Source organism: Labrus mixtus, chromosome 20 (genome assembly GCF_963584025.1).
Source record: "Labrus mixtus chromosome 20, fLabMix1.1, whole genome shotgun sequence".
Lineage (NCBI taxonomy): Eukaryota > Metazoa > Chordata > Actinopteri > Labriformes > Labridae > Labrus > Labrus mixtus.
Window position 1 is genome coordinate 9,982,942 of NC_083631.1, and position 12,075 is coordinate 9,995,016.

The 12,075-nt window shown below is 46.0% G+C and overlaps 1 protein-coding gene across 1 annotated transcript in view; it reads left to right on the plus strand.

Moving 5' to 3' along the window:
- Positions 1-12,075, plus strand: part of LOC132954036 (carbonic anhydrase-related protein 10-like) — a 56,201-nt gene that overhangs the window by 21,277 nt on the left and 22,849 nt on the right. Inside the window, exon 3 of the mRNA XM_061026471.1 lies at positions 5,958-6,100. Within this exon, the coding sequence (XP_060882454.1) occupies positions 5,958-6,100 (143 nt within the window). The remainder of the gene's footprint in view (positions 1-5,957; positions 6,101-12,075) is intronic.

Here is a 12,075-nt window from a genome sequence, read left to right on the forward strand (position 1 = left end):
GCGGTTAGTAGGATGTTAATGGATTCAGTGTGTTTACAGGACAGGCTGTACTCACACTGACACAGATATGATGCAGGACTCTCAGCTCCGCTCAGAGCAGCTCGTCTGCACCGAGGAGCACTGAGGTCAGCCAGCACTCTGAGTGCTTTCTGTGTTTTCTGCACAAAAAAAAAAAAACAGCAATAAAGATTCCTCCTACTTAAAGACATTCTGTCATATTTCAAAGGTAAAAACTGTCGTTACTGTAAACTCAATAAAGTCATAATTTCTCTGCCCCTAAAGAAAACCTCATGCTGTGATCTGAAATATTCAAATCTACAAGCTGTAGTTATGTTTTGCTTTGCACGCAGAAAAAAAACTAGTAAAAGCACAAAAGTGAAGCTCTGCAGCATCTTTAGAAAAATCATCTTGGCTGGCCGCCCGTGTGGCGCCCCTCAGGACGCCCGCAGGCCCGAGCCGCTCGATCAGTTGAAGTGATTTATTTGTTAAAGGTCCGGAGAACTTCTTTTCTAAATCAGCTCTTTAGTCTCAGTCATGCATAACAAAAACACTTTTCTGGACAAACTTCAGGACAGGTTTGTGATTTTTTTTGTTGGTTTGGAGACGACTCAGCAGTTAGTCGACCCGGGTTAAAATTTGATGACCGATGTGGAGTCGCACAAGTTGAACAAACGTCTCCCTCCTGACGAGGTAGACGACTTTCAGACAATAAATTATAGACGCTTACTCACTCATTAAAACTTGAACTGAAAGTGAAGATACAAGTTGTGGAGGGGGTGAATCATTAGGGGGGTCTTTGGCTCATGTTTTCCAAGAGCCCCCTAGTGGTTGATTCCTGATCTGCTTTAAGAGAACGTCTTTGAATCTGAACTTCAACTGAACCCTCTGCGTCTCTCTAACGGTACGTTCGATTGGATCTCCAAGACATCATGAGAGGGCACAATTCAGGAACATCTTCATGAATTCTTTAAGTTTCTCTGAAAATGAGTGAATTCAGTCTAAAAACAGTCAGACATATTTATTTATAAAAACTTGTCGGGGATAAGTCTGGTGTGATGTGTTTGACACAGCAACAAAGAACATTAATAAAGATTAAAGAAAAGGAGAGAACGTCCCAAAACTTTTCAAGACACCGCCGGAGCTTCTGTTTCATCTCTGACAGACAGAAACAGAGAGCGTGTGTCGGAGCTCACACACACAGCGGATGTGTGATAAGGGATTTCTATTAGTTCTTCCAGTGAAGCAGCAGCTGATAATGAAATCATTTCGGGGGATGAATGGCTTCCAGAAAGAACAGGAAAGGTTAATGTGAGCGTCTGCAGCGCTGTGTGACTGTGTCCCCGCTGTGACACATCAATCCTCAAAGTGCTAAAACTCATATTTTTACAGCTAACCAATCTGCTTAATGGCAGCTGTTTTCTGACTGAGGTTGCTCGCTCCGACACGATCTGACATCAGAGAGGAACATTCATTTAGAGAGTGCATCATCGAGAACACGCAGTCCCCCCCGCTCGGGCCTCAAACCCAGGCAACAACCTCCGCTGTTAGAAACATGAAGCCGATGCTGAAGTGTAAAGTCCTGCAGTTCCTGGAGTGTCCACTAGAGGCTGGCTGCAGCTAAAAAGCCTGTTTTTACAGCAGAGATTAACATGTTTACAGCCTGGTTCAAAAAAACAAATAAGTGTGATTAGCTCATGTCTCGATCGACACACACTGTACAGGGGGTGAATGTTTTGATGACTCATCAGTTTTGATTTGATGAAGGATAAGAGTTATTCACAATAAGGCGTGTAGCTGACCTGATTGACAGGTGGGCGCGGTGTAACGGTTTGTCAGGAGGTTTAAAACCCGCCTCAACTCCAGCTCTCAGCCTGTTGTTAGGTTGACTGAAAGTTAGACTGAGACAGCATTTCCAGCATGGAGACCGCCATCGATGGGACTCCAGCGCCCCCTGCAGGATCAGACGGGGGACAGTCTGTGGTCAAACCTCGTCTCGGCCGGTCAGAGAACTTCCAGCACGCCTAACGTTTACCTTCATGTTAAAAATCATTCTTAGTTGTAAACATATAACAATACCTTCCTTAAGGAGCAGAATGAAACGTTGAATAGTAAAAAGCCTCCTGTGAGTTCTGCGTTTAAGGTTTCAGTGTTTATGTTCACCTGTAAACATCTTAACTACAAGAAGAGAAAATCGTTGAGCGCCCACGTCTTTACATTTTGCTTCTATCTCTCTTCCATCAGCAGCAAACATTCAGAATGAAGACGTGGAGGTTTGTTTTTATCACCAAACAGAGGAGTCTCCGTTTATAAGAAGCAAATCCTCGGGCTCACTCTTTATCTCGCTCTCCTCACTCTCTCTCTCGCGCTGTCTTTGTCTCTCTCTGTCTCGCTCTCTTCCTCCTCCGTCTCTCGCTCTCCCCTCACTCTCCCTTGTCTCGCTCTCTCCTCTCTCTCCTCTCTCTCTCTCTCTCTCTCTATCTTTTCCACCATTTGAACTCAGTCTGATTTATAAATATAAAAAAAGACGGTGAATCCTCAGGGCTTCCTCCCTCCCTCTCTCTCTCTCACTCTCTCTCTCTCTCTCTCTCTACTCTCTACTCTCTCTACTCTCTCTCTCTCTCTTGCTACTCTCTCTCTCTACTCTCTCTCTCTCTCTCTACTCTCTCTCTCTCTACTCTCTCTACTCTCTCTCCCTCTCTCTCTCTCTCTCTCTCTCTCTCCCTCTCTCTCTTTCTTGCTCGCCCCGTTGAGGTTCAGGGCTTGTTTCTGTCTGCAGCTCTGGATCAGTTCTCTCGATGATCATGAACCTTTCTGTGTCAAAATTAAATGATTGTTGAGGTTTGACCTTCCAGCTCGACGTCCAAACCTTTGTGTACAGAGAGCTGAAAACTCCTGAAAAGATCGAGATCATTTCAGAGGGACTGCTCCGGAGATTCTCCTGACCTGGCTGTTCACACATGCACCTCACAGAATCTCAATGTGAACTAAAGAGTGGAGAAGAACATACTGGAGAACAGGAAACATGCAGCAGCAGGTTGATTAGAGCACAGAGATGGTAGAGGTGGCGTGCAGACAGTCTATGGTCGTGCAGCGATCACAGGGAATAAAGGTCACCACCCCCTCCCACTGGCTCCAGGTGAATTCTCCTGATTATATCCTGCTGCGTTCTCACATCAGCTCACTCTGACTTTCTGCAGAATAAATACGATAATATCGCACAGTATGAGGAAATATATAAACTTTGTGTGTGTGTGTGTTTGTGGATGATATAACTGTGTTTTTGTCGGCTGTGTGCAGAGTGAGGGTCAGGATTGCACTCTGCAGGTCAGGGCTGACACATCTGTCACTTCTCTCCTCTGAACACACCGAAAGAGAGAGACAGACAGACACACAGACAGACACACAGACAGACACACAGACAGACACACAGACACACAGACAGACACACAGAGAGACAGACACACAGACAGGCAGACAGACAGACAGACAGACAGACACAGAGAGAGACAGACACACAGACACAGAGAGACAGACACACAGACAGGCAGACAGACAGACACACAGAGAGACAGACAGACAGACAGACAGGCAGACAGACAGACACACAGAGAGACACACAGAGAGACAGACAGACACACAGACAGACAGACAGACAGACAGGCAGACAGACAGACAGACAGACAGACACACAGACAGACACACAGAGAGACAGACACACAGCCAGGCAGACAGACAGACACACAGACAGACACACAGAGAGACAGACACACAGAGAGACAGACACACAGACAGGCAGACACACAGACAGACAGACACACAGACAGACAGACAGACAGACACACACACACACACACACACAGACAGACAGACAGACAGACACACACACAGACAGACAGACACACAGACAGACACACAGACAGACAGACACACAGACACACAGACAGACACACAGAGAGACAGACAGTGGGCAGCTCCCAGGTGTGAATCTGTGAGTCTGAATATGAAAACAGCTGCCAAAGAGCCTCATATGCATCAGAAATGACACAAAATGAGCTCCGTTCATTTCATTTCAACATTTCCCTCTTTCAGTCCGATCGGATCACACTGTCTCTGCTGATGAGCTTTGTGATCGTCATGACATCTGTTTTACACTCCCAGCCGTCGTTAAGCTCCTCCATGACAAGCATTATGACAGTTTAGCTCGTGATAAGCCCTCTCGCGTGTGTGTGTGTCAGTGTGTGTGTCTGTGTGTGTCATCCTCTTGCTTGCTGTCCGTTGCAGTTTAAGGTCATGTCACGCACATCTGGCCGTGTTCAGATCACAGATCAGTCTGTTATCCTCATCCGGTCTGCAGCATCTGATCCTCCTGCTGCTGATGAACGATGTCAAATATTTCAAAACTTCAATTCTTTTTGATTTGACATGTTTGAAAACGATACATGTTGTTTTAATGATGAAGTACTGAAGGTAGAGTCAGCATCCTGTCTCCTTCAAAATAAAATACAGACTTCTGTGAAGCTGCTCCATCGTCCCTTCTGGGCCTCCATACATGTGTGATGGTGACTGTGTCTGCAGAGACTCTGTGCTCTGACCGTGGACGTGGAGTTGGTCTACTTCCTGTTGGACAGGAAGGTGACAAACACCGGCGGTTAGCTTGTGCTAGCGTGCGTTAGCTTGCAGTGTAGGTACAAACAGTAAACGTACACACTACATCCTGCAGGGGGCGGGGCTTCTGGGGGAGATGAGCCCAGGAGGAGGGGCCATATTTGAATGTTGTGTTTACAAACTTTACCTTTTATACAACAGGTGTGTTAATGAGGTGTGAAGGAGAGGAATGAATCCCTCAACCTTTGCGGGGACAAACTCCTGCAGACTGTCTTCATTGTAGAACTATGTTGGCAGATTGCTTCGGTGCAGATTAAAGGAACCAAAATGTTTCCAACAATTATTAAAAAATAAGGAAATTAACCCAAATTGGGCGCCTGGGTCGTCTACTTTTCAGTTGCCATGGTAACAAAGTATTTATGACTCACATGTAATGAGACACACTTTTTTCTTTGTTTTTGATTGAAATTAATATTGGGAAGAGAAAGTTTTGGAATTGCCAGCATCTAGCTTCAGCACGGTATGTTGCAAGTGGGCCGAGCGTGCGGCGCCCAACGTGTCTGACAACGATACAGAAAGGATCCCAGAGAGAGGGATCCTCATGGATTTCTGTTCATGGAGTCTGGAGACCATGTACAGCATGTTCCTGGTTCAAAAGGTCATCTTATACCTCCATGCTAACATGAACTACAACCAGCAAAACACGCTTTAACCTCTGCCCCAACTGTTGGAAATAAAGGTGCATCGTGGGTAATGTAGGCGTCCACCAAACAAAGTGTGCAGAAAAAGCTTTATTACCTGGAGTTGAACCTTTGACCTGTTGTTGTAAGGCTGAGGGTTCATACATTTTTACTGAGCATGGAGGTTTGAAACCTTTAATGTTTGCTGTAATATTGTTTAATAAAAGTTCCTTTCACCTCCTCCGGTCTGTAGAAACCCTTTAAATCAGCAACACATGCAGACCTGTGAGCACTCCGAGGTCACCTCCTGCGAGTGCGCTCACATCGCTCCGTTTGGAGAGGTCACATAGAGACACTGGAGGAGATTATTAGCTGTAAATCTGAAGGGGAGAACTTTTCAGACACACTGTAATAATAAAGTCTGTCTCCCTGCAGACTTTAATGAAAGCTCTGATTTTAATGAAGCCGTATGTAAATCCACTTTTTACTAAACTCCATGTTTCTCCTTTCCCGACATAATGAAGCTCTCTTTCTCACTTTTTATGGTTTGATGTTGCAGAAGCAGAAACACACTAATTACTGTTCCTCTCCTCTCTCCTCTCTCTTCTTCCTCTTCCTCCTCCTCCTCTTCCTCTTCCTCCATCTCCTCTTCCTCCTCTTCCTCCTCTTCAGTCCCATCCTTCTGGGGTCTGGTGCACTCAGCCTGGAATCTGTGCGCCATCGGGAAGAGGCAGTCCCCAATCGACATCGAGACCAGCCACATGATCTTCGACCCCTACCTGACCCCTCTGAGGCTCAACACGGGAGGACGAAAGGTAAGCTCCACCCCCCTCTGTGTGAGGATGAGAAAGGTTTCCTCGACAGATTTCAGACCGTCAGATCTCATCAGACGCTGAGACGAGAAGCCGGAGGGACGTCCTCTGACAGCTCCGCAGCGGGACCCCGTCTCTAAATCCAGACGCAGAGAAACTCAAGTTTTCATCCAGAACAGGAGGTTTTAAATTCCCAGCTGCATTTGAATGCATCACCAGGCTCAGGAGGCATTACAATTTTAGCCCCTTTACCCAGCAATCACAGTTAATCTTTACAGGACAAATCCCCTCCAGAGTGAGCGCCATCACGGCTAAAAGAGGGATTTAAGAGATGTGGTACACTGCACCCGCTCTGCTGCTCGCCGCTGTCTTCTTGTTATTGGCCATATTTAGATGATGTCACACGGAGGATATCTTCAGCTTAAAGGAAGGGGTCACAGCTGAGGAAGTAAATACATACACTGAGCAGAGTTACATGGCAGCATTAACCCTTTGAGCGCTGCAGCAGAAACCGTCCTCAGAGCATCTTTAACATGTTCTTAATGAGCTTCATATCCCGACACTCTGGAAACCTTAATGAAGGATTTACATTTGATCATCAACAGTAAAATCAGACCAGTTTCCATTAGTTCTTCATAAATAATCACAGTGAACTTCAGCACACTGCCTCGCAAACACGATGCACATTCAATCAATCTTTATTTGATTTGCGCCAAATCACAACAAGTGTAATCTCGAGACGCTTTACAAAGAGCGGGAAACAGACCGTACTCATTGTTTAGAAACATGGGGGGGGGGGGGAGAGGGGATAAGATGCAGGAAGAAGGATTCCTCCTTTGTATTCCTCTCGTTCCTGTTGTCCACACTTCCTCTGAGGTGGAGGTCGGAGCAGGACGTGCAGGAATGAGGACGACGACTCAGTCTGATGGTGGAGGCTGGGCGTCGGGGACGTCGGGTGGTAGAAGTGCCCGATCACCTCGATGAAGGTTGAGGGAGCTCCGTCTACAACAAAGACAACTTCAACTTCAAATAACTTTATTGATCTGTTAGGAACTTCAGTTGTAAAAAGAGCATCAGTGTGCACACAACTCACATGAACAAAAAACAAGCCCCAACCTGTTTTTAAGCCTCTCAGCCTGACTCTGAAACAGCTTGATCCAAAAACCAACAAAAGACCGTTTGAACTTTGTCTGTTTATGAGATATTTCAATGTTTATGAGCTACATGTGTAAAGATGTTTCAGTTTAATCTGCAGAGGAAAAAAACAGTGTCTACATTTATATTTCAGTCAGGACAACTTTGACAAGAAAAAATACTTCATTGCAATTATTTATATTTGGCGGCGGGGTTCTGTTCTGGGGTCTCCCTGCCCCTTCCAGCAGCAGAAACCCAAACACAGTCTCCATGACAACGGCATGACGCGATGAAGTCAGAACAGGTTCAGAGGAGGAGCCCGGCTGGAGGAGGGTTGAATCAGCGGCGTGCAGAAGGAGGAGCAAAGAGGAGGCGGCAGGAAGGCTGTCAGCCAATAGGAGGCTTTGGAGGGGTTACTGCCCTTTGTCATGTCATGAAGGGAACATCTCCAAACGGCCTGTTTGAGCAGGTAGACAGACTAGATGTTAGAGTTAGAGGAACATGGAGAAGACTATTTAATATGTGACCTTTAATGTAAGTCTTCTTTTCAGACGGTGCTGTGTGTTTGAACTTGTCCGCCGCCGTAGTTTAACCTTTAAACTGAGCATCTTTCTTCGTGGTTACTTTACACGTCACCGCAGAGAGAGAGTGAGGTCGTGACAGATGTGACACCTGACTCCAGCTTAACCTCCGTTTAACACGTTAAAGTGTGAGAGATTGAAGACAAGGACGCTTTTCTTTTTCTTTGATTTGCATAAAAAGTGTAACTCATTTGTCTTTAAAGTCAGAGCGGCAAAATGTTCAGAATCTTTAATAAGAGTCATAAATGAAGTGTGACCGCCCGCACGGCGAAGAATCCATCATTCCTGACACCTTATACTTTCCTCCCGAAGAGTCGCTCGCTGTCAGCGCTCTGTTCAAATCAAAGTTTTCAGTGTTTCAGACAGAAGTTTAATCACAGCTTCCAGGTCCATTCTCCTCCTGACAGCGAGCCAGACTTCAAACTGACGCCACATTTCAGCAACAACAACGCTGAGTCTTTGATTCAACGAGTCAGGAATCATGATTCATCACGTCTGCGTCTGATCACTGCAGGTAGCTTTGATCTCAGCACATACACCGCTGCTTTTTACATTTGGAATGTTTCCTTCACTGAGGAGCATTACGACTTGAACCGTCTGATTACTGACGGCCTTCTTTTCTTCCAGTTGAACATTTCCAACTTTAATAATTACAGACATCGTCATGAAGTCTCCCTGCAGGGCGCCGACACTGAAACCGACTGAAGAGTAACGCTTCTTCAGACGAGCAGCTGAACAGAAATCAACAAAAACAGAAAATTAATCATTGAATGTTTGTGCATAAATTAATCTTTCCTTTCACGCCGTTTGTCTTTACACACGCTCACTCTCCAGGGTCAGAGCGACAGAAAACAACCCCGATGACCCCCCCCCCCCCCCCCCCCCCGTTATGAAGCTGTACGGGCTGAGTTGAATTCTTAACGAGGACAAAGCGTCTGTGATGTTAAGTGAACGTGACGCTGCAGGACTCTTCAGTGGCGTGCGTCTGCTTTCCCTCTGATGTTTTTTAAAGAGAAGTGAGCGGCGGGACGGAGACATGATGGATTTATTCTTTAAACAACAACCGTGAATCATTCATTCAGAGAGAGTTATCAGAGGCACGCTGAACCATTAACGAGCGCTCACGTTTGAGGGTTTGAGTCCCAAAGGAAGCGCTGAGATGAACTGACTTGATGTTTTAAAGACTCGCCGCTCCTCCTCTTGTTCACTCTCACTGAGTCTCGTATTAAAAAACTACTTTATATTTAATGTGCATGCAGCTAACTCTCCCCTCAGAGGAATGTGCTCCCTCTCCCCGCTCCCCTCAGGAGACCCCTGTCCCTGTAAATCCTCCTGAGACCCTCTCTGGGATCAGGCTCGCAGGTGTCACAGGTTGAGCCACCTCACAGGGGAACGTTGTCAGTCTGTAATCACGCCGCGGTTCAGCCGAGGATGCTCCGAGATCAGATGAGTGTCAGCAGAAGATCAAGCCGTGTTAATCCACGCGGCGGCAGAATGTAGGTCAGCCGGGCCAATGAAACGTGAGGATTAGAGAAACACTGGAACACAGCTCGTTTGAAAAACTCTGACATGGTCATATCGGTGCTGCAGCTCAACGCGAGGGTTCATTTAGTGCAGAAATAGAACAGTTAGAATGTGTGTGTGTGTGTGTGTGTGTGTGTGTGTGTGTGTGTGTGTGTGTGTGTGTAATCATTCCATTAAAGATTGATATAAATCATGCAGAGATGATGATGTAGGTCAGAGATGAAGCTCCTCATGTTGTGCAGAGTTACCCAAACACTCGTCTGATTCACAGGAGGAACAGGATGTGTGTATCAGCAGGATGTTCACCTTCTCAGGTTACACCAACAAGAAGAAACACACGATAATTAAATATAACCTACATAAACGTCACTCGTCTGAATCAGCATCAAATGCAAAGAGGGACAGCGTCAGCCGGCTGCCATGTGTGAGATCAGGAGATACAGGTATCTGTGGTTCGCTCTGTGACCTCACAGCGAGAAGGTTCCTGGTTGGAATCCCTGGCTGAGAGGCCCATCTGCATGAAGAGTTCCCTCTGGATGTTCAGCTTCCACCCACAGTCTAAAAATATACTGGTAGGTTCACAGGTGACTCTAAATTGCTCGTAGTATGAGTGTGTATGCAAGTGTTTTTTTGTCTTTATCAGCACTTTGATTGACCAGGTGTAACCCCGCCTCTCGACCAATGACAGCTGGGATCAGCACCAGTCCCCCTGTGACCCCGGCAGAAGAGATGATGGATGGATGGATGATTTTTGGAGGCAGATATTTGACAGTGAAAGTCAAACAGAGACTGAAATGAGAGCTGCAACCATGAGGACTCAGAATGAACTAAAGGGCTCGTTTCCCCGCTCGCAAATGTTCCACCATGAGAAGTACCTTCCCAGCTTTTTGTGCTGCATCATAGTCACAGCCGAAGATGATCGTGTTTGGTCAAGAGAAATGCAAACCACTCAGAGTGTTTCTTTTGCAGAGTAACATTGAGTTCAGTGAGATGTTTCTCCATGCAGCCCTCTGTTCATGCACCACAGAACTCTGCAATAGAAATATATCCTGCTGACATTTGAAGTTATTCTGAAGGGAAGACGTCCCCTCTGGGTGATACTGTTTTTATTCCTCCTGTTTCACAGATTGAATCACTTTTAAGGAACTTTAAAAGCCTCTCCATCTGTTTGAGTCATGAGGCAGAACACTCAAAGATGTGATAGATCCGAAAATGGATCCCAGTAATCATTAAGGTCAAAATAATGAAAGATAGAGTTGCAGGAATTAAAGAATAAAACGCAAATACTTAAGGGCTTTGAAGTCCGTGCAGGGAGTTTTGTACTTTCTGCACAGCTTTCCTAAGCAGCCGATGACTTGTGACTGTGTTAGCATGATCAGTTAGCATTAGCAGCCGATGACTTGTGACTGTGTTAGCATGATCAGTTAGCATTAGCAGCCGCTCTGTGTCGCTGTAAAGACATGATCCTTCTGTAAACTGTGATTTTATGATGTAACGTATTCAGCTCTCTGCACAGATCAGAGCGCTAAAAACTCTTAGCACCCTTTGGTGCCTCAGGGGGGGTCATGCTCCAAAAAGGTTTCAGACGGAGTGGTGTGTTCACAGTCCAGCTCCGGGAGGGCGCTTTAATCCAGCCATGCATCAAATCCACAATCCATGTTGTTTACCTCAGCAGGCTTAGCAGGACCAGTCCTGAGGGAAGGTTTAGCACACAAAGGGTTTACTGCTGGATGTTTAACCGGCGCTCACAGTTTCAGGTCTTTTCCAGTGGATGTTTGAAGAGAAGGGGGGGGGGGTGTCTGGAGGATTTTCTCAGAACTGCTTGGTATGAAACCTGTGAACCTGTTTTTCCCAGTATTTCCTGTGCGGGGAGGTTTCAGCAGCGTTAGCTCTTTGCTTTAATGACTGCAGATGCATTCGTTTTCTCCCTCCTGCAGAAATCAGCGGGAAGATAAAACTGGATTCAGTGCATGAATTTAGATTGTTTCTGAAGCTGACTCATCCGTAGAGAATATTCCAGCCAGGTGTACCACTCATACCTGCTCTGAATCGAGCTCCATGGAAGATGTGATTTTATACCCTGGCTCTTGTCTTGAAGGTTGCTCTCTGCACTCAGCACTCTGTAAAAAACAATCTGAGTCGTCCTCCTTTTTATTTAGATCATCGATGGCATGTTTTAACCGTTGTAAAATATTGGATGCAGAGTTTTTTTCTAATCTTGAACATTCACTCTTTTGTTCAGTGAAATCATCTGATCACTACAGTCAGATCACAGGCCTTCTTGGAGCTCGAAACATGACTCATTATGTTTGAAGGCGCTGGTTGTCTACCCGCCACAGAGCGTGGAATAACAGATGAATCAGCTAGTACCTCTAACGTCCAATCACTTTAGGAGAAATTATTGACTGTGTATAAATATGGACAGTGTATCTCCACCTCGTCCTGTTACTCAGAATCCTGATATCGGGGGCGGCAGGAGCTCAGTCTGCAGGGACTTGGGTTTGGAACTGGAGGGTCACTGGTTCAAGTCCCTGTGCGGACCAAATCTGGAAAATGGTCTGGTAGCTGGAGAGGTGGCAGTTCACTTCCTGAGGCGCCCCTGAGTAAGGCACAGAACGCCCCCCCCAGCTCAGGAGTCTGAGTCTCTCTGTGCATGTGTGTGTGTGTGTGTAGCATGTTCAACATTAGAGTGTAAAAAATTGAATTTCCCCTCTTGGATTAATAAAGTAAATCTTCTCC